Source organism: Nymphalis io, chromosome 3 (genome assembly GCF_905147045.1).
Source record: "Nymphalis io chromosome 3, ilAglIoxx1.1, whole genome shotgun sequence".
NCBI classification, from domain to species: domain Eukaryota; kingdom Metazoa; phylum Arthropoda; class Insecta; order Lepidoptera; family Nymphalidae; genus Nymphalis; species Nymphalis io.
The window spans coordinates 10350654-10372114 of NC_065890.1; the positions used below are offsets into that span (position 1 = coordinate 10350654).

The 21461-nt window shown below is 31.0% G+C and overlaps 1 protein-coding gene across 1 annotated transcript; it reads left to right on the top strand.

The window, feature by feature from the left end:
- Positions 1-1610: 1610 nt before the first annotated feature.
- Positions 1611-21345, top strand: LOC126781023 (ras-like protein family member 11B). Its single transcript, XM_050505775.1, has 7 exons — positions 1611-1852; positions 14134-14227; positions 15715-15771; positions 15929-16029; positions 17700-17894; positions 20295-20472; positions 20653-21345. The coding sequence occupies exons 2-7, from the start codon at positions 14155-14157 to the stop codon at positions 20751-20753; spliced, it is 705 nt and encodes a 234-aa protein (XP_050361732.1). The 5' UTR covers positions 1611-1852; positions 14134-14154; the 3' UTR covers positions 20754-21345.
- Positions 21346-21461: the final 116 nt, after the last annotated feature.

The following is a 21461-nucleotide window of genomic DNA, read 5'->3' on the forward strand; positions in this document are numbered from 1 at the left end:
GATAATGAACAAAATACTTCATAACAAATAAAGTACATAAAGAGTTAGTAACGCCGTTAGATAACATGAAAACTATGTTAAGATTAAAGCTGTGAGTGCTATTGGCATTATACGTATAATATGGCAGGTATTATTATGCTATTGCTTCTCGGTAAGTTTAGGCAATTTTACTTCGTACTTAATTTTTTTTTAATATCAACATTAGTGCTGCATTTTCATATTATATTTTCATTAATTTAAAAAAGTGTTCTAGGTGGCAGGCGATCAGTGACAAAAATGAAAATACCATATCTTTTTCTTACCATTATACATCAATTTTTCAGCTAATTTACCTTTTTTTTAGTGTTTTTAGTCTCAAGAAAATATGATTCGGTCAATTGTACCCTAAATCTAATGTTAAAACTTCTTTATAGTTTTTATTTAGTTTTAAGAGTTTTATTAGTTATTCCATTAAAAGCAATAAAATAAGCTGCGACCAACGCCAAATAACGATTTGTTATATAAGAACACCTACCAGCTAAGAACTTTGTACGCCTTCTTGAAAGTTTATAATTAATATCATGAATTGAGTTTGACCTTTAAATTATTATATGTATACAACTAAAGTAATGTTAAGAATTAGTATTTACCCGAGGCAATTTGCTTGGATAACAAGTAGACTTTGTATGTTACTTTTCGGACAATAGGCCATAGGTTTTTATACAATCTATTGCAAAAATCGACCGACATCGATCTGTTACTTCTTTCTGTGTGGAGAAAGATAAACAAACAAATACACGTTTGTACTTATAATATTAGGAAGTTCTTTTTAATATGTACGATAACAGTAATGAATATTCGTAACTCAGTTATCTTCAATTTTGATCTGTATAATACAAATAAACTGAAATAATGTGAAATATTCGTGAAAAATCACAAATGAATTATTTTGTAAAGCAAGTCAAAAACTTCATTCATATATTAACACTGAAAAAAATATGTTTTTTATTCCTTCCATCGTGAAACAACACCGTATAAACAAAACCGTTATTTCCGTCATCGACAACTTACAAACGGAGACGTATTTCGCACCAATAACCATAAAATACGCATTGTACAGTACATTTGAGAGTTTCCAATTTTGTTTCAAGTGTAAATTTTATCCTTGGACCGATTTCTTCTTTAAATCACCTTAACAACGAGCCAATTAGCGCACAAACTGTCTAAATTGTCATAACAATTATGAGCACAAGATGTCACATCTGCAAGAAATTAAAATATAATTATCTTAATATTAATTTAATACAACGAAATGTAAAAAAACATTTTTATGTTTTAAAATGACCACTCAATATTTCAACCCATTTATGGTAATGCAAAAAATAGGTCAGGTTACTAAAGAATGTCGGTCATTGGAGGAGATTGAAAGAATCTGGTCAGCTGTCTGTGATGCATGCCTGAGATCAACGCTCCCATTGTGTCGAAGAAGGTAGTGACAGAGAAATTTAGGCTCCAGATTCCTCCGGTATTTTTGTGTGAAAATCGCTCTGAAAGCGGGCAGATGTAGCTAGTAACGATACGTATATATAGGCCGGAGAGAGAGCGCGCTGCCCAGTCGCTTGCAAGCGTTCTCTCTAGTCGCATGTCCCTTTGTGCGCCAGTGAGTGATTTAATAAACAGTAATTAAATAAACTGCATCCAGCAATATTTACTTAGCTATTGACAATTGAGTTCAATAGCTATAGGAAGAGAGTGCTCAAAGAACTATTGTGTTAAGTGTTAAGACTGTTTACATACAAGTGTTGCATAGCCGGCTCCTAGTTGACCTGAAACTGTAAGCTCGGGTCGACTTTGATTTCATATAATATATCAGGTGAGTTTATTACTCGACCCGTTTAGGTTAACTGCACCTTCCGTGAGAATGTTCTCATTTGTTGTAATATTCTATTATATAAAAAATATAAATATACATATACTTTAATCATTATTATTGTAAAATGTATAATAGACAAATATATACATATTATAGATAATATAATTTTAAAAAGATCAAGGTTTACATACCTGAATATGAAAATGAAAATTCATTCATAATCACTTCTTATTTACTAAGACGTTGAAAAGTAGCCAAATAATTTACATACATTGTTACATCAGCTATAAATTAATTAGGTTATTTTATACATATCTATAGACGGTCCAACTATTTATTAATATGATCCTTTTAATTATTTATTTATATAATTAAGCATCACTGTTTATTTATTTTTCGTACGTTATTTACTGAGAAAAATCGAAATATTGAATTTTATTTTCAGGACGAACTAAAAACGATGCATGTTTTGAATATAAAGTTAAATTACTAACAGACTAGGCGAGAAATCGATTATTCATAAAAATATTTTAAAAGATTCTGTTCGACAATCCACTGCTATTTATTTTCCGTTAAATCATAGCCATCCAATAATTTTCCACGCGACGTATCAAATCCTGGTTTAACGAGTCTGGAAAAATACCGAATATACTCAATATTCGTTATTTTTCCAGACTCGTTAATTACTGTTAAATGTAATCCACTTTTATATTTTTTCAACCACCAGATATTTGAATTTAATAAAAATGAACTTAATGCCGTATGTATACATATTTTTTTTTAGAGAGATTCATTAACTATATTCATTTATTTAAACGGCTACCCTTATAAGTTTGCTTTCATTTAAGTTTGGTTTAAAGGGAGCTTAGGGAGAATGGAATTTGTTCTGCCCACATTGACAACTACCCACGTGACGCCCTTTACACTCAATATCTATCTTTGTATATTTTATGCATCTTGCAAATAAATATAATCGAATGAAAATTAAATATTTCTTTAATTTGCAATTGTGTATTCTTCAGATATGAAAGGAATATTCACGAGCACGCATACTTACAAATGACAGTCATTGTTAATATTTATTATTATAAAATTAAATATTTTAGTCTTTGTATAAAGGTTTAGGTTAGATAAGCTATGCCCCGCGATTCCACATGCATTACATTACGCCATATGGTTTGCCAAATTGGTTCTCGTTCATGGTTTTACATCTTAAAGTTAAGCTATGAAACCTTTTTTTTAACGCTGGAAAAACGCATTACGCGTTTCCCCCACGGGAACAGTAGGGGGTGTATGTGGGGCTCGCCAGTGTCCAAGGCGCCGAGTGCGCCCCGAACATAGTAATACCCACTAAAAAATCAGCGGTACCCTTTCCGCCTTAACGAGGAGCGCCACGGGATTGCTTTCGCATGCTACCGTGACGCTCAAGTTATGAAGCCTACCATATCCCCAATAAGCCGACTCTTTAACAAAAAAGTTTTTTTTAATCGAACATGTAGTCCTCAAAACACTGAGTTTCATGTCAGTTCTATTTCGAACCAGTGCTAGCTTTCATACTAATATACGTGTAAATATGACCATGTAAAAGTGTTTTTAGTAAGCTTTGTTTACTGGTGGTAGTGCTTTGTGCAAGTCAGTCTGGGTAGGTAAAACCCACTCATCATTATGCCGCCAAGCACAATATTTATTATTTATTATGTACAATATTTATTGTATTGTTGTGTTCCATTTTGATGGGTGAGTGAGCCAGTGTAACTAAAGGCAAGGAACATAACATCTTGGTTCGGACACTTGGTGGCGCATTGGCAATGTAATAACAATGGGTAATATTTCATATAGTACCAATGACTATAGGTCGCGCCAACCAACGCCCAGACGTCGGCACTGTCGCGTACATCGATAAGATGTTGTGTACCTTGTGCTTGTAATTACACTGGCTCACTTACCCTTCTAACCGGAACACAATAATACAAAGTACTGCTGTTTTGCGGTATATCCGATGAGTGGGTGGTACCTACCCAGACGATCTTGTGCAAAGCCCTACCACCAATATATTTTTGTATGATCGTATCTGAAATAAATAGAACTTCTTTAATTTACAAAATTTTTAGATTTTTGATTTACGATATGAGCTATCATAAATCAGAATTATTCATCCTATACGCTTCGTTGGAAATATAAGAAGTGGATAGTAACTGTAGCAATAAACATAAAGATTTTGTTAATGATATTATTTATTGTATAAATTTATTATATTTGTTGTATGGATAAGAGTAAAGACAAATAAATCATACGTAGACAAGTTCGTAAACACCTTCGAAGACCGTTGCACTTGACTTTAGATCATTTTAGATTTTATTGAATTATGTTCACCTCGCACGTCAAAATCTGGAAGCTTATTGCTTTGAAGTAATTGATTACGTCATTTCCATATTAAATAAAATAACCAATCTCAATTCATTTGTTTATTAAGAAAATTATAAGACTTCCTATATTGAACTATCATGGAAATTAATTTCATTTTCCGCTACAGACGAGATTCTTCATGTTTTGTTTGCTGATAATATGATTTAAAAGCAATATTAAAGTTCCAATTCTATATCATCGGAATAATCAAATCTATAAAGACAAAACAATCGTTAGTAATTTAAGCATATATGGAAACTGTAGTATGAAATCTATTAAAAAAATGTTTGTTTGGTATATACAAATATAGTTTAATACAGAAAAAAAATTATATACAGGTTACAATAAAGAATGTACAAAAAAAATAACCATTTCCATCATACATGTAAGCAATTTGATGAACTGAGGAGTTTATAAATATCAAAAATATTATAGCTATTCCTTATATTAAAAAAAAAATTTTTTTTTTGTTTTTTAAATAATATTTGAACTAGTGAACTAGAGATAAAAATAAATAAGAGCAAAGTGACAGCCATAAATATCCTCCTATACAGCAGGGCTAGGCGTCCTCTCTTCTGGTGGAAATATTCCATAACGATACTAATATGTGACAGTTTCATCCAGCACAGATTTTTCCTTCATCGCCGAGCAAGAGATGAATTATAATAACACAAGCTAAGCAAATGTAAACACAGTGGTGTTTACCCGGGTTTGAAGCCGCAACGTTTACTGTAAAATTCACGTGTAATGCCACTGGGCCATCTCAGCTCAACTAATAAATATTCAAGAACAATTCGTTAAATAATTCGTTATATAATATACAAATACAATCATTTGGATATCGTAACGGCCCAGAAAAATCAATGTTCTTTGTTTCCAATGATCAAAGATAGTAAACACGTTTTCAACTACGTATCGTAATACACATTTAATCATAATATTTTTATTTTATACCTGCTACGAATATGACTAACCGGGTTACCATTCGGCAAATAAACAAACTAAATAACAGTTTTGTTTTAACTTACAAAGCCAATTGTTAAATAAAAGCTGGTATTTTGTATGTATGTTACCTACTCGTATCAGCTAACTGTAGTTCTACATTCGTTATTTACCTAGTGTTTTTTTCTGTTTTTCGCTTTACAAGTTTAGATAATACGTGTGTAAAAAAAAAGGATTGAAATGATTCGAGAATTATGAAAATTTTTCGTGCATGTGTTCAATTTTTCAAAATATACATAATACAATAAAAGCCTTTAGGGAATTATCTTTTAAGGAAAAGATTTGACTTATTCCACTAGGCTTCTCCAGCACGTTGGTAAAAATGAAGCAGTATTTCATCGAATACACCATCTAGCACGAGATGAATTGTAAACACAAATTAAGCACATGAAAGCTCATTGTTACTGTCTACGATATGAATCGGCGATGCGAGGTCTGCGCGTTTTATCTGTTGACCTGTGAAATTACAATGTAAATTGCAGTACATTATTTACTGCATTGTGTTTAATGTTAACGGTCCAAGCGTCCTGGCGTAAGCCAGTATTTTGGCCAATTACAGAAATGATGACCTTAAATTAAGGCTAATTAATAATTAAATTAAATTATAATTAATAATTTAACGATAAATATAAATTCATAGTGCAATTATGTTTATTAAAAAAAAATGCATTTCTACTAATATTTCAAGTTTCTTAATCTTGAATTCTATTCCACTTGGAAATACAACTCAATCTATATAGAAACTTTATATTGTAAAATACGATATGATTCGTCATGCCGTAGTTATATGTATTTATTGATTCGTGGCAATGTTTCTTTGATTTAAGACGAAAATGTTATCATGGCGCGTCTGTCGGAAAAAATTACGAGCAGTGCAAGTGTATTTTTGCACTTGCAGGGTAGTAGCGGATACGCATGTTATCGTTAGAACAAACATTACTCGAAATTTAGATTACGTTAGGTGGTATTATCATTTAGTGAAATATTTAACTGAGTAAAAAAATATCTTTAATTTATACTGGTTACTATTCCAGTACTATCAGTTAGTCAGTTAAACATAAAAATTAAATATATTTTTAATATATACCTACATTTTACTGATTTATTATTTGACGATTTTCAAATATCACCGACAAATAAAATTGAACCTACGTGGAGTTGAGGAATAAACATATTTCGCACTGTATTTTAGAATTTTGTATATTTACGCGATCGGTTTTCTGCATTGTGAAGAATTTATATAGCCGAAAATAAATTCACAAACTAATTATCTCAAATGAAATTTCAATTTAAATTCGGATACTTGGAACTTACTAGGCTGCAATATTATCGGTTTCATTGTATTTAATCAAATTAATGTTTCGTCAATCACATTGTTATAATACTATCATGTTGATCTTGGCTAAACTTTATAACATATGGGCTAAGGACAGCGTTGTATAATTGATATAAACAAATCCTCATTAGCCTAATTTTAACGTCTAACCAAAACATGAGTCAGCCAAAACATTGTGCAATTTTCATAACTGGGTTGGATCTCATTGTTAGACAAATAACTAGGTCAAGTTTAGAATAAATACCGCTATAGAATAATTTATGGTTTGAAAAATATTAAAAAAACCTCAAATATCTCAAGTTCAACTATCCCTTTAATCTTATTCGTATAAACAATTGCGCAAGGTTAGCCCTTCGCAGTAAACGTAAAGATTCATTTCATTCACTGTCTTGGTTCCATTACCGGCTCCGTTGAACGTTTAGAATAAACGTAAAACGTAAATAACAGTGTTACGAGCAATGAACTTCAAAATTGATTTACGATATCAACAAAATACATAGTTGCCGGTTCGAAAATATTTTTTGTTGATAAATTTAATGCTAAATAAACCTTCAACTTTCCTTGTGCTGTAACTATAAAAAAAAGTTTCGTAAGCGACTAATAAATATAGTAAAAAACGTTCAGTACTAGAAAAATAAAAATTACTTTATTTTATTGGTTTACATAACAGTGTAAAATCATATTCAGTTTTTTTTTAAATAATACTTCTATTTGTATTAACTGGTCATTGCGTTGTATTATTTGATATTTGTAAATAAATCAACGCCACGCTACTAAGCATGTCAAAGGAAACATAAATAGTTTTGTAGATAATATCGGAACTGCTGCATAACTCCAGGAGACGTTCACCTCCTGCACTAAATATAATTTGATCCACACGGCTTGCGTTAATCTTACTGTTCAATGGCTAACTAGCCATCGATTCTAATAATGATGATGTTCGCTCGATGTAATACAATCTTAAGTAGAGGTACGCATCTGGTTTTTTGGCAAGAAAATGCATAGTAATTGTAGTTCTATGGAATGCAGTGACGACACTAATCTCGAGATTATTTACAATTTATACATAGGTAACAATTAATATTATTACGTGATCGATTCGACTTTAATTATCCCATAATATTTGGCTCATTTATCATAAATAAACTAGAAAATCTAATAATAAAACCTCGGTAAAACGAAAGCAAAGAAAATGTAAAATAATACTAATAATGAATACTTTGCGGTTATATATTCCAATTTACTCTATTTTCCTCTCGCCGCTTATCACAGCAGCCGGTTTGCAGGAAAATCTTAGGAATAAATTTATAAACACTTCATATTCAGGGTATCAGTGTGCTATAAATCTAACTTTAATGTAGATGGCACAAATCTCCATCTATAACGTTAGTATTTACGCTTTTTTAACTGGATCGATACAAACAAGGAAACGCGTATAAAGTATGTACAAATCATATGAATTATTTTTAATACGTCCTTAAGCCTTTAATGAATAATGTTTTTCAAATATTTTAAAAGAATACTTTAATAACAATAAGTTTTTTTATTTAAAGAAAACTTAAAAAAAATCGATCGTTTTTCTCGATGTAAATAGTTCATATTAAAGTTTACAAACTGTTGATAGGTCTGATTTATATGTTCCTTGAAATATTCGGCTCGTCTGAATTAAACGAACATAAAATAAAAACAATTTATTTGAACAATATTATCGCGTACTATTTAAATCTCGTTCAGTAGGTTTATAGCTTTGTTATCTTTACGTAGAACATAACTAAATTGACCAATCTCTCAAGCAATCTATCGAAACTCTTTGATGTAACCATAAGCTAGAGTTTTATAAAACTGCAAAGTATATTATAAAATTTTGCTTGGTGGAAAGGAAAGCCTTGTATAAAGTACAAGCCTATCTGGGTTGGCACCACCCACTCATTACTTATTTTACCGCTAAACAGCACTACTCAGTATTGTTGTTTTCTGGTTTGTAGGGTGAGTGAGCCAGTGTAACAGGCACAAGGCACATAACTTTTTAATACCCAAAGTTGGTGACGCATTTGTGATATAAGGAACGGTGGATTTTTCTTACAGCGCCAATGCTTAAAGTGACCACCACCATGGGACCACTTAACATGGGGTAGCTCATTTGCCAGTCCGCTACATATTGTAATTTAAAAAAAGTTGCGTATACCTATAAGCATCGAAATAAACGCCTAACAAACATTTCGACCATCTTTTAAAATTAATACTTTGTCATTTTTATCAAAATGTCGTGACCTCGAACCTTTTGTCAATTTTTATTCTACTTTTGTTCGAAGCCTTGAATTTGCCTTGTCTAAAAATATGTGTATTATGAGCAAGACTTAACGAAGGCCCCGACCTTCATAGTAGGACATTCGATTGGGGTCTTTAGGCGAAATCGATAAGTAAACAATTATTTGATATTGGTTCTGTTTATTTCTTACGAGCAGAAATAAAATCGCTCTTAATATCAAATCAATTTCAGATTTATATTAAGTTACAAATGTAATAAATCGAAGAAGGAATCACTTTCACTAGTCGCAGACGAAATATTTTGGGGTCTACTTTATTAGTAATTGAATTTTTGTCACATTTTAGTATTGATACAAATCACCAAAACCATTATAATAAGTAATGACGTAAAACAAAAGTTGATTAACATTCAAGATGAAGTTCAAACAACAGAAGAACACGTATGAAGAAACGTAACATCAAACGTCACAGAAACGTATTTCAATTTGCATATTATTAGCGGATTATTTTCAAGTTCAATGTTTGTGCATTCCTCCCACATATTCCGCATCTATCTCCGAGGCGCTAAAGAGTATCACCCACGCGTCCGCCAAGAATCGTCTTAGCACATCTGATTAAACCATTTGATAGCGTTAAATAGACCTTTATAAAAATACTAACTCCCACAGTGAGCTTTATATTACTTTACTAACGCTTGCAGCCCGCAGTTGTGCTCGCGCCATAAACGAAAATCCGCGATAAAAAGGCTAAAATATGTTGATTTACTCGTGATAAAGCGTAAAGAAATAATGAATATTCACAGCTCACACTACCATTTGTTTTAATGATATTAGTGCGATTATTATTATTATTTATTATTCAAACGGGAAGGTAATAATGATAACAATATATCAATAACCAAACAACTGTTATTTTCCGTTGTCATGGCCACATCATCATCATGGTTACAAGCGGGCTTGGTGAACAGTCCTGGCTTTAACTGTCGTGGCATGGCTTGGCTTGGCTTGGCTTGGCTTGGCCTAGCCTGGCCTGGCCTGGCCTGGCTTGGCTTGGCTTGGCTTATTATTATAATGCCTCCTTATGTACTATATAAGGTGTAGTCTTTCCATATATAGTAAAAAGTCTATAAAATTCAAAATAAAAATAATAACTTGGTTGTGATATTTTCCATTAATAAGTCAATAATTGAAACCTAAAGCCACGACGTATTCAATATTATCAGTTCAATATTTAAATTAATGAAAAAAATCAGACGAAAAGACGACAGAACAACGACAGAATGCTATTATGTATGGCAAAAGGTCACTACACTCTGGAAAATCTGGACATTGCGATTCAGAAATTGATGTATTCATTTAGCACAAAGACATACATACTAAACAATACGTACATTTTTACAACTTTTGATAGACTCAACCGATTTTGAAGAAATAAAGACTAAACGGAACCTTAAAACATTCGCCATATTCATTCTAAAAAAAAAATATTCAGCCAAAATATACGCATATGATATATTTGAATGAATGGAAAATTAATTACATAAAAACTCAATAAAATCGTAATATCCAGATTCATTATGTTTTATATCTACTTCAATTCACAAACGTTTCTAACGTAATTTTTAGCTTACATAAGTAATTTTGATATAAATTAGTTGATGGACTGTGTATTCTTATTTCTTGTGTGTCTTATAGTAACAGTTTTAGTAGAATTTATTTATTGTAAACAGTGTTATTAATGCACCGGCGTAGATTATCAGCAACAATTTATATTTTTAAATAGTATTAAGTTTATAATTTAATGCAGTTATGTGAATAATGAGTGCACTTAATTCGCATAGGTGCGACAGGTATATAATATAACATTTAGAATGAAAATATATTTGGTATGCTATGGTAAAAAAAACAAACGTCGCAGTACTATATCGCACCAAGCGATCTTTTCGTCCGTACTCAGCCCGCCTACACAATGGCAAAACGTCCCACAGAACAACCCACGTCTTTTTTCTTATAAGTATAATATGTTCTCTCAATGTTTTTCCAATGGCTCTGAAACTACTATTACTATACATTTATAAAACTTAAATGTTATTACAAAATGTTGTTTAGGTAAAGGTTTACCATTACATTTTTTTTACATTTATAAAAAAAAAAACTTTAAGCGTTTACTATAACTTATCTATAACAGACATATTTTAGTTCTAAAATGTTTAGTATTATTAATAACAGAAATTATTGCCTCGACCAAAAATTATCTTGTCGTCTATGGTTATATTTTATAATCTACGAGATAAACGTAATAAAAATATTATGTAGCCTATATCCATAGTAAAAGTTTAAGCTAAGATTATGAAATTTTCGTGAATTTTGAGAATACAAATATATAAAACTTATGTCTTTATATTATTATTATTTAGTGTAATGTTTTTTTTTAATATTAAAATCTTGGTTCATATCGAACAACTTTCAAAAATAATTCAATAATACAGCGCCTATTAGAAACATCGGCATGTGGACTGACGCGACAGGTATTCACATGTCTAAGTTCTGAACCGAGTCTATTATATATACGGAGTTCCATAAGTACGCTATTTACTTTGTAATGGAATATTCCAGAATAATGCCTCGAATTTAACTGAAACGTGACCACTTAATACGAAAACGTGGTCTGAATATTGAGACAACAATATTGATTGCCAGTAATTGTTTATGATATCATATTTTTATCGTTAAATGTAATTAATATCTTTGTAGATATGATTGAATAATTAATTGAAATTTATTATTTTGTGTACAGTTTTATTATCTCGTAGGGTTGTGATTAGATTTATTATGGTTGCCTTTGTCCAGGCGTCTGTATTGTACTAGGTAGTTGCTCTTACTTTACATGGATAAGCTTACGGTTATATCCAGTTATTTTTAGGATACACGCAATCATTCCATCGTAAATCTGTAGATATCTAAAATATTGTATTAATATATATAGTGTGATCTATAGGAAGATATAACGGTACAATTAATTATTCCAACTAAAGGTAATATAACTAATATATCTTAAAGATTAAAGTAAAAATAACTCTATAATATATACAATTTAGCTAATGAGGCATGGCAATTTCTATATAAAATATCTGATACGTCTCGCGCAGCATCTATTAATGGTCATAGATATATGATAATACTATAAGAATGTTGATAAACAATACAGGATGGCATATAAAACAGACGAAGAAACATATTATCCTGTTAAAGATGGTCTGATAATCTCAGTTTAATCAAGCCTTAAGAAAGGTATCAGAGATGTTGCAAACTGTTATACCGTTGTCTGTATGGATACTGTTGTCAGAATATTATCTGCGCTGTTACTTTGTAATCAATCGAGCTTCTAGCTATGCTTCAGACAGGAAAAAGCAATAGATAATATTTCCTCATTAGGTCTTTGAATGTTTATATAATAAAAATTGTTATATATTTAAAAAACATATATGTGGTATAACGTGGCCCTGGTATAGTTTTATTATATGTATAGATAATACTGCGTCAAAACTGAAAATTTGGCAGCAATCTGCCTTTTTTTAGCGACAACTCTGAAATTATTATAGCTTGGCGCCGAACATAAATAAGACTCGACATCGTCGCGACGAAGTCTCTACCCAGTCCACAGCAGTGCATCAAACCCGTTTGTCATTTACATATTGTTTTCAACGTAAATAGATGGGGTTTAATATTAGATAGATTCGTCTTTATACATTTTTTGTATAATCTAGTGTGTTTTGAATAAAAATTTGTATAATCCGACGAAAATTGATGACGATTACGTATTACGTCAGTGATTGTTTTTCGAAGGAAACGCTAGTAAAAATATAATGACGTATATTATTCTATAAATAAACTGTAACAGTTTTGTTTTGATATATAAAACTCAAGTATTTTTTAAAACACGTTTTTTTGGTTCAATTTAGAATCTTTTATTTAAAGAGCTGTTACAAAAGTTTCTTTCCTTTCTTGCATGTAAATGAAACTAGACGAAATCAATAGGAGATGTAGAAGTTTTTATTCGCATTCATAAATAAAATGTTTCAGCAATAAAAACGATGATAAAAGTCTCATAAGAGGACTAGAATTAAAGTCAGCATAAAACAGTCTTTTAATTGCGGCGTGAAGTGTCGGCTACTTGCTCGAGATAAACGACTTTGAAAATAAAATTGATTTATAACTTCTCAATTTTATTAATAAAAGATTTTAAATAGAATATTTTTAAGTGTTTTATTTTAAATTAGGTCGGTTATTAATTCAACTGTCGACAACTAATAAAAATAGCAAGTGCTCATTTATGTAAAGTATTTTGTTTTATTTAAATAATGTAATTTAAAGATGGATAATGTTTTTGACGTTGAGCCTATCTCCAACAGAACTATTGTATCTTTATTTCTATATGTATACCTTTAAATTTATATTACGATTATTATTTTTTCAAGGACGTCATATAGCTGCGTTTGACACTTGCATGTTCAGCTTGGGTTATTCAACCATCTGGTAGGCAAGCTGACGTAAAGGAAGCTCTATTAATATAAACTCGTGCCTCATTCCGAACGATGTTGTTATTGTGAGATTTTTGGCGAAGATAAATCAACATTTGCATTCATCGTTGTGATTCACTCACATTGATTTACTATTTCAATTTATTTACACATTTTACCTCTTTTTTAAAAGTATAGTTAAAAATAATACGAATAGAATAAAATAATAATACTTTGGAGTCGACTTATTTGTTATATTCAAATAGATTTAATGACTATATATAAATAGATAGACTAAGTACTAATTTTATCACCCAGAAATATTTTGAATATATATGATTATTAAACATGAAGCATTAGTGTCATATTTAGTTGACTGTATAAAATAAAAGTAACGCGTGATCGAAGTAATGAATGAAAAAAAATATTCGCAAATCGTCTAAGATCATCTTGTTGAAATTTTATATTTAGTACTTGGAAATGTTTTTAAACAATCAACAAAGATTTTGACGTTGGTTGACGACATTTTCTTAAAATAATGGGTGTGTAAAAGGAAAAAATAAACATAGGTACATTTTACACTGACGCAGAAGTATAAACAGGAAACAGAAAACATATGGCTTAAAAATATAAATGTCCAACAAAAGTCGATCGTTATTTTTTTTAATAAAAAATCGGTTGAGATAGTCGTTTCTAATGATTATGTTGGCTTATGAAGGCGGTCGATAATAGATCATTGTTTTGTTTCAGCTGGGCTATATTTACGTAATCATGAGGGACGAGCGAGCAAGTCCTCCGCGCGTGCGCATCGCCGTCATTGGCAGCTCCCGTGTTGGCAAGTCTGGTGAGCGACTAGTTTTTCTATTTATTTTTTACCAATTAACATTCCTGTATTAATATAGATTTCTGTGATCGGAACGTTTCTCTCAATTGTGTATTTATTATCTAATATTTATCTGAAAATATAAGTTATCGATTGTAACAGTTTCTTCACACATACTTTTATACATACATATAAATTGAATATTATATAACTATTGTTTATCTTATATATAATTTAATACCTTCACATAAATACATTAGCTATCGTAACATTTGTAATATCACGTCTGCTTGTGATAGCATCTTTTGACCCAAATGCCAAAGAGCGTATAACATAATTTAAAAAGTTTATAGTCTGGAATTATTTTCAGGTCGCTTCTACTTTCTATCTTTTAAGAAATCCGAAACTTTGCTTTTAGTTCTATATATTCCTGACACGATAAACGATACAACGACGTCTTAATGCGAAAAGGTGTTGATATGCCCTCATTCACATAATAAATTAACAAGAAATTTTAGAACAAATATAAGATATTGTAACAGAAATGTCCATTTTCAATTAATCGTAACTTCATAAAACTATTACTAGTTTGGTTTTGGTTCAATTTAGATTTTTGCGTATTTCATTCAAGTATATATGAGTCATATTTTCGTACAAATACATATTAAGTTAATAGTAACCCTTCTTTACTATCACGGCATTTAAATGGGAGATACAAATAGCGCACCTGATTATACAATAAAATAATTTCATTAAAACAAAACCATAACTCAAATTTACGTTTAATACTTGCACAAGAGAATTCGCTAAGCGGAGGATATACTCGTAAGTAAGATTTAAATATGTACCATTCGTGGCTTTTTCCATCCAATTATCTTACGTCTGTTTATTTGGAAACGTTAAAACAAACGCTAATAGTAATTTATTGCAGAGTTAACAATCACAAACAAAACGTTCAGTATGTTTTTTGTTACATGAACTCGATTCATACGTATAATATTTTAGAATGATCAGCAGTCCTAAAATAATAAGTACAAGATGAATATTAAACGATTTGCGTATAAATTAGTAGTCTAATCATAATTTCAATTATCCCACTGAAACTGTATTCCTATTACTGTTTTCTTAAACAACATTCCAGTTCCAGCTAAGCCCATCAATCTTTAGGATTTAGTTTCCATTAAAATCATTCTAAATTGGTATCTGATTGAAGAATGACACAAGTTAATTTTTTTATGTTCGCAGTCGTAGAAACAACAAATCTTTTGTATTCTTTGATTTGTTTAATAACTGGATTCTAAACATAATAGAAACGTTTTTTGCTAGAAATGAATGAATTATGTTAGCAGGCAATTGTGAAATAAAAAACAAATAAGTTCGATAATATATCACTCGCGTAAATAAAAAACATTTTTAGTAGTACTACTATTAAAGTTGTACCTATGTGACGAAACAAATCTATATTTATAATTTACATACATTTTAACAGCATATTTATTTTGTTTTAGCTCTTATCGTGCGTTATCTAACAAGAAGATACATCGGGGAATATCATTCAAATACAGGTTAGCATCTATGTATAAGAATCATCCAGATAATATGCTATTTTATTTTTTGAAAAAGATAATAATAATGTACTTGTAATAAATTTAACAACGGCAATAGATGTATATAAATTAATATTTTTCGAAGATATACGAACTAATTGTTTTTCTTCGACAGATCTTCTGTACAGACAAACAGTGCCAATAAATGGAACTCCAGTTGAATTGGAAGTCATAGATGTATCTGGTTCCAACGTTGACAAATTTCCAGCTGAACAGGTAAAATGTACTACAGTAATTTAATAAACGTACAAAAAAAATATTATACATTCAATATATATATATATCGTTAAATTCAATTATACAATCAATATTTATTGCTGAAATAAGTACCAATTATACTTATACCGTTAATGCATGCGTGTACAATTCATTCATCAAATTTAGGTTAATGCTTTTTATTGCGGAACCTTGTTCAATACTTCACGATCAAACTAACACTCTTGGACGACCTTTGGCTCTCCTTAGCAATAATACAGAAACTAAATCAGGGAAAGATTAAGGATATTTGTGTTTTCTTTTAAAATAACAAAAATATTTCCTCCGAGGTCATTTGTTATAGTCATTCGGCGCCGCTGTTATGTTCTGTATTAATATCGGCAACTGAAAATTTTATTTCATCAAACTTTATAGCTATTCTTAACTTCCGTGTAAATAAATGAACGTTTAATCACTGACATCACATTTTTTCCTGTATTAAAACTTAACATTATTAACTGGTGGTTCCGTTTGAAAAAAAACGAAGTAACGAATTAACGATAAAAGTAACGGCCAGAAAATGTCCCAACGCTAAGGCCTCGTTTTTATGCAGAAGATTCTGTTTCAATGAGAGGTAGATACTCATTTTCTCACGTGTTTTTATTCGACACATGCAAGTTTCCTCACGATGTTATATTTTCTTTAAAAATTGAATGGTTCGAACCCGCAATTATAATTTTTTACCTTAATAGATTAAGATTAACCTGTTCCAATCACTGGGCCATCTTGACTCGGTATGCATCCTTTTAATTTGAAGAGGATGACTTAACCACTTGTTCGTCCCATTAGAAGGAAGTTAAAGTGGTGTTATTTAGGTAGTAAACAAAATCATAGATTAAATCAAGTCTGAACCCGTTTAATGTTCAGGCAAGTAGGTTAATCGTCACGAATATAATACAAGTGGTTTGAGGAGTGAAGTCGCTCCAGTGACCCGCACAGTCACTCATCACGCGCTTCGTGAGTCACTCTGCTTACAGTACCGCGTTACATTATTAATTTCTCCTACCTGTCTCGGAACTTGTATATTTCCGCTGCCTTGGAATCTGCTTAGAGTTCATCTGAAATAATGAACCCAATTTATTTTCAAATTTTTATCATATCACGCATAGTTATCTATAGATACTGATCAATATTGTTTGCCAAATGGTTTTTCGTTTATTCAGTAATTGACTTTAAATATGTAAAACATACGAGTAAGTAGTCTAATAAGTGCTTCAATTTAATCGATAACAATTTATTCATATAGTCAAAGTATTTATTAAGTGGAAGGACATCAATAATTTATCAGACATTGAGAGATATTGATGTACTTATATGTATTATTATAAATCAATAGTTTAGTTGTAGTAGTAACAGTTTGTTTTAACTGAAGTATCCACTACGAGATATTACTAAAAAATCCAAGCTTTTCGATTACTACTTTACTTTAAAGTTTGTTTATCTTTATATTCTTGCCTTAAAATGATATTAGGTGATATAAATGAAGTTGTATCGAAGCAATTAAATAAGACTACATACGATTTTATTCTTTAAAAAATAACATGCATTACTTTAAATAATATAATATTCAGTTTAAATTTTGAAAATAAAATAATCTTTCCGCTAATATTTTTTTATTTTTCTTGTTACAGATTCAATGGGCTGACGCCTGTCTTCTAGTTTACTCCGTGACAGATAGGAGCAGTTTTGAATACGCTACAGAGATATTAAATACATTGAAAAGAACTCCTGTACATGGAAGCCCAGCTCATACAACAACCGGAACACCGTCAGTGATGCCGCTCGCTTTAATGGGAAACAAGACGGACTTAGATCACCTAAGACAGGTTAGTATCTATGACATAAACGCATAGTACAGTAACAGCCTGTAAATATCCCACTGCTTGGCTAAGGCCTCCTTTCCCTTTTTGAGGAGAAGATTTGGGGCTTATTCCACCACACTGCTCCAATGCGGGTTGGTGGAATACACTTGTGGCGTAATTTCGGTTTCCTCACGATGTTTTCCTTCACCGAAAAGTAAGAGATGAATTATAAACTGAAATTAAGAACATGAAAATTCAGAGGTGCTTACCCGGACTTGAACCCACGATCATCGGTTAAGACTGGGCTATCCCGACATAAACGCATAAATTAAAATTTTATGAAATTATTATCTGTCGCATATAGGTACAAATATATTTCATTTATGCAAGCACTTCTTGCATTGGTACCACATTTATCATATATTCTACCGCCATACAGCAATACTTAGAATGGTGGTGTTCCTGTTTAAAGACTAAGAGAACCAGCGTAATTTCAGGCATAAGGGACGTATAACCTTAGTTCCCAATTTTGGTGACGCATTGAATGGCAATGTTTATGGGCGGTAATGACAACTTACCGTTATGTGGCCCATTTACCAAACCGAACTATTTTAAATTAAAATAATGCCCTTAATCCTTTTTTTAAATCACAAGCCTAATATGTAACTTTTCGAGGGAATATCATTAGTAATCCAAAGATTGTTCAGCATAACACTTTGTAATTACTTATAACGAATAAACTGAAAAAAATGTTGATATTAAAAGAACATAAGTTTGAACATGTATATTATGAACACTTTCATTGAATATTTATAGTGCTTTGCAATTACATTGATCGTGGTGAAGGCTAGTGTAGCCTTAGATATTATACCTATTCAAAGTAACAATAGCTGTTACACTATCGCACCGATATCCACGCATATCTATATTGAATTTACTTCCTACATACAATCTAATGGATAGCTTCTATTTACGTCTCTTAAATTATTATTATTCCATAAATAATAAACCTATAAATCAAAACGGGGATGTTTGAAAATTTACCTTGATTTTCAACACATTTTCTTGCATAATGTAACAACGTGTGTGTTTATTTTGCATAAACATTTGACATTTATTATAACGGTGAGGTACGAGAACACATGTACAAAAACAGTATATAATATACACAGTACTAGAAGCCTACGGCCTTACTTATAAACGTTGTTTAATGTATAGTTAAACACTCGCGTCTCTTTCTGTCATCATTCCTTTGACATTCGAAAGAAGAAGACACAACATTGTTTAACTAATAAACCCTGAACATCATTTACACATAAGTAAAGCCGCTAATTATCGTTTTAAGTACTTAAACTTCATGAACATTATCGATTTTAATAGTTCAATATAAGTACCTATATTTCAAACATCTTCATTTAAAATATATTTATCGATTGTAAACCATCTTTACTTTAAACGACGGCATCCAATTTACTAGCGGAAATATGATTAAGCGACGTACATCCTGAGTACTCTCAAACAAAACTACATTATAGTATAATTAAACGTAACAAGTTCCATCCTAGAAAACCTAAATATGTAAGCGATCAATAGAAACAGATTTTATTTCTTCATCAATCATAACCAAACTAATATTTGATGTTTTTTTATGAAAAATTATCATGAATTTAATAATAAATTCATTTTAGTAATAAATCCACTACTATAATTGGCTAAATATGAAATTTTAATATGCCATGAGAAATAACAAATATGAGAAATACAAATAATACACCATTATTATGAAATAAATTAGTAAGTTCAGTGTGTTCAAATATTAATTACATAAGTGTCCATCTCCCTTATTTAGACGTAATTATGCATTACGAGATGAAATTTATTATGCAATTAAACGAAACGAAATGAAATTTAATTTATCCAAGCAATTTTGGAATAGAAATCAATATTATTTATTCAATTTTATATACTTATTTATTTAATATGCAAATAGAAGCTTGACGAATTGTTTGTCTGCACTTGCCTTACACTGGTTATTATGCCATATATTTACGACAATGGCGTAGGTAGCCTACCTACTTACTTACCTTGTCTGAGTTTGAATTGAGGTTTGCACGAATGACAGAAATACTACTAGTACATCCTGATGAGTCTGCACCAACGCCCACTTCACGCAAGATCGATTTATGTTACTGGTACTTACATTGAATATAATAATAATAAAGTGATTTGAAAATTGTCAGAAACGTATTATTATTTTTTGTAGTAAAATTTTATTTAGTAAGCTGAGAGAAATGGATTTTACGTGACGCGTCCGATGCTATAAGTAGATCTGTCTGTTACTAATGAGTCATTGTTTAGTTACAATCCATTGATTTATTTGCTAAGGTTATATTACGTTTAAGGACGATTACTTTTTTTTTGTAGGTGCCGATAAAGGAAGGCCAAGCTGTAAGCGCAGCACATGGCGCATCATTCAGCGAAGCGAGCGTGGCTGACAATTCTGGTGATCTATACCGTTGTGTCGACCGCTTACTCGCTGAAGTACGCACTCCACAGCGCACGAGAAAGTTTTCAGTAACAAAAATGCTTGGATCACTAATAGGTAAGATTTATTCGTAATTTATTTCGACTTTGTTTAAAATTTATAAGTTATTATTTTAATGTAAAGGACACAAAGTATACATATAAAAATAAATCAATAAATTTTTACAACGCATTTTATGTGCTGATATGAATATATTAATATCTTTACATTTATTTAACCATGATTGTCTTTACGAAGGTGGTGCGGCGAATAACAATCCAACTACCCGTGGGTCAGTCGTAGCTTGCCCGAGAGTGCCTGCCCCGTCGCGGCCACCACTAGCAGCCGCTGCGCCCTGACCGGTAACGGAGCCAGCGCACCGAGCGCGCTGACGGCTTGCCGGTGCCGTGTGCCTAGTCTGCCTACCAGTGCCATCGCGATTCTCATCACCACTGCCTACAATTTAACTTTCCAACCTGATAAGTGCCACGAAATAACTGATATTGAAAATGGTATTTCTAACTTCATGATTTTTAATGATTCGTAGGCGATTTTTACTAGGCAATTTTAATGTGCCCGCCATGTTGCTGGATACTATGCACAGTAATTGAAAACATTAATGTGTTGGTGCATTTTCTTAGCTTTAAATTTAAACACGTTGTTTAATTCTAATCGGATATTTGATATATTAAATGTATGTAAATAGTTAGGTTAATTGATTACAAGTGAAAATATATAATTATAATTTTGACTATAATCATAATAACTTGGAGTCGTCGTTAAAGTAAAGATACCTGATAAAGCTACGTGCCAAAGATCTTAAAATGTACGTATAAGTAACCTACCAAAACATAAACCTTACGAAAATACTCTTAAATGTATTCATATTATTCGCTCTTACATGTGAGCTATATTTTAAAACTAATTGATCAATATAATATGTTTATCAATATAAATATAAATAAACAAAATATAATATACTTATCAAATATTACATAAAAGAAAAAAATATAGGAATTTATATAGTATATGCAAATGAATTAATCTTTTTATACAAAATATTATTA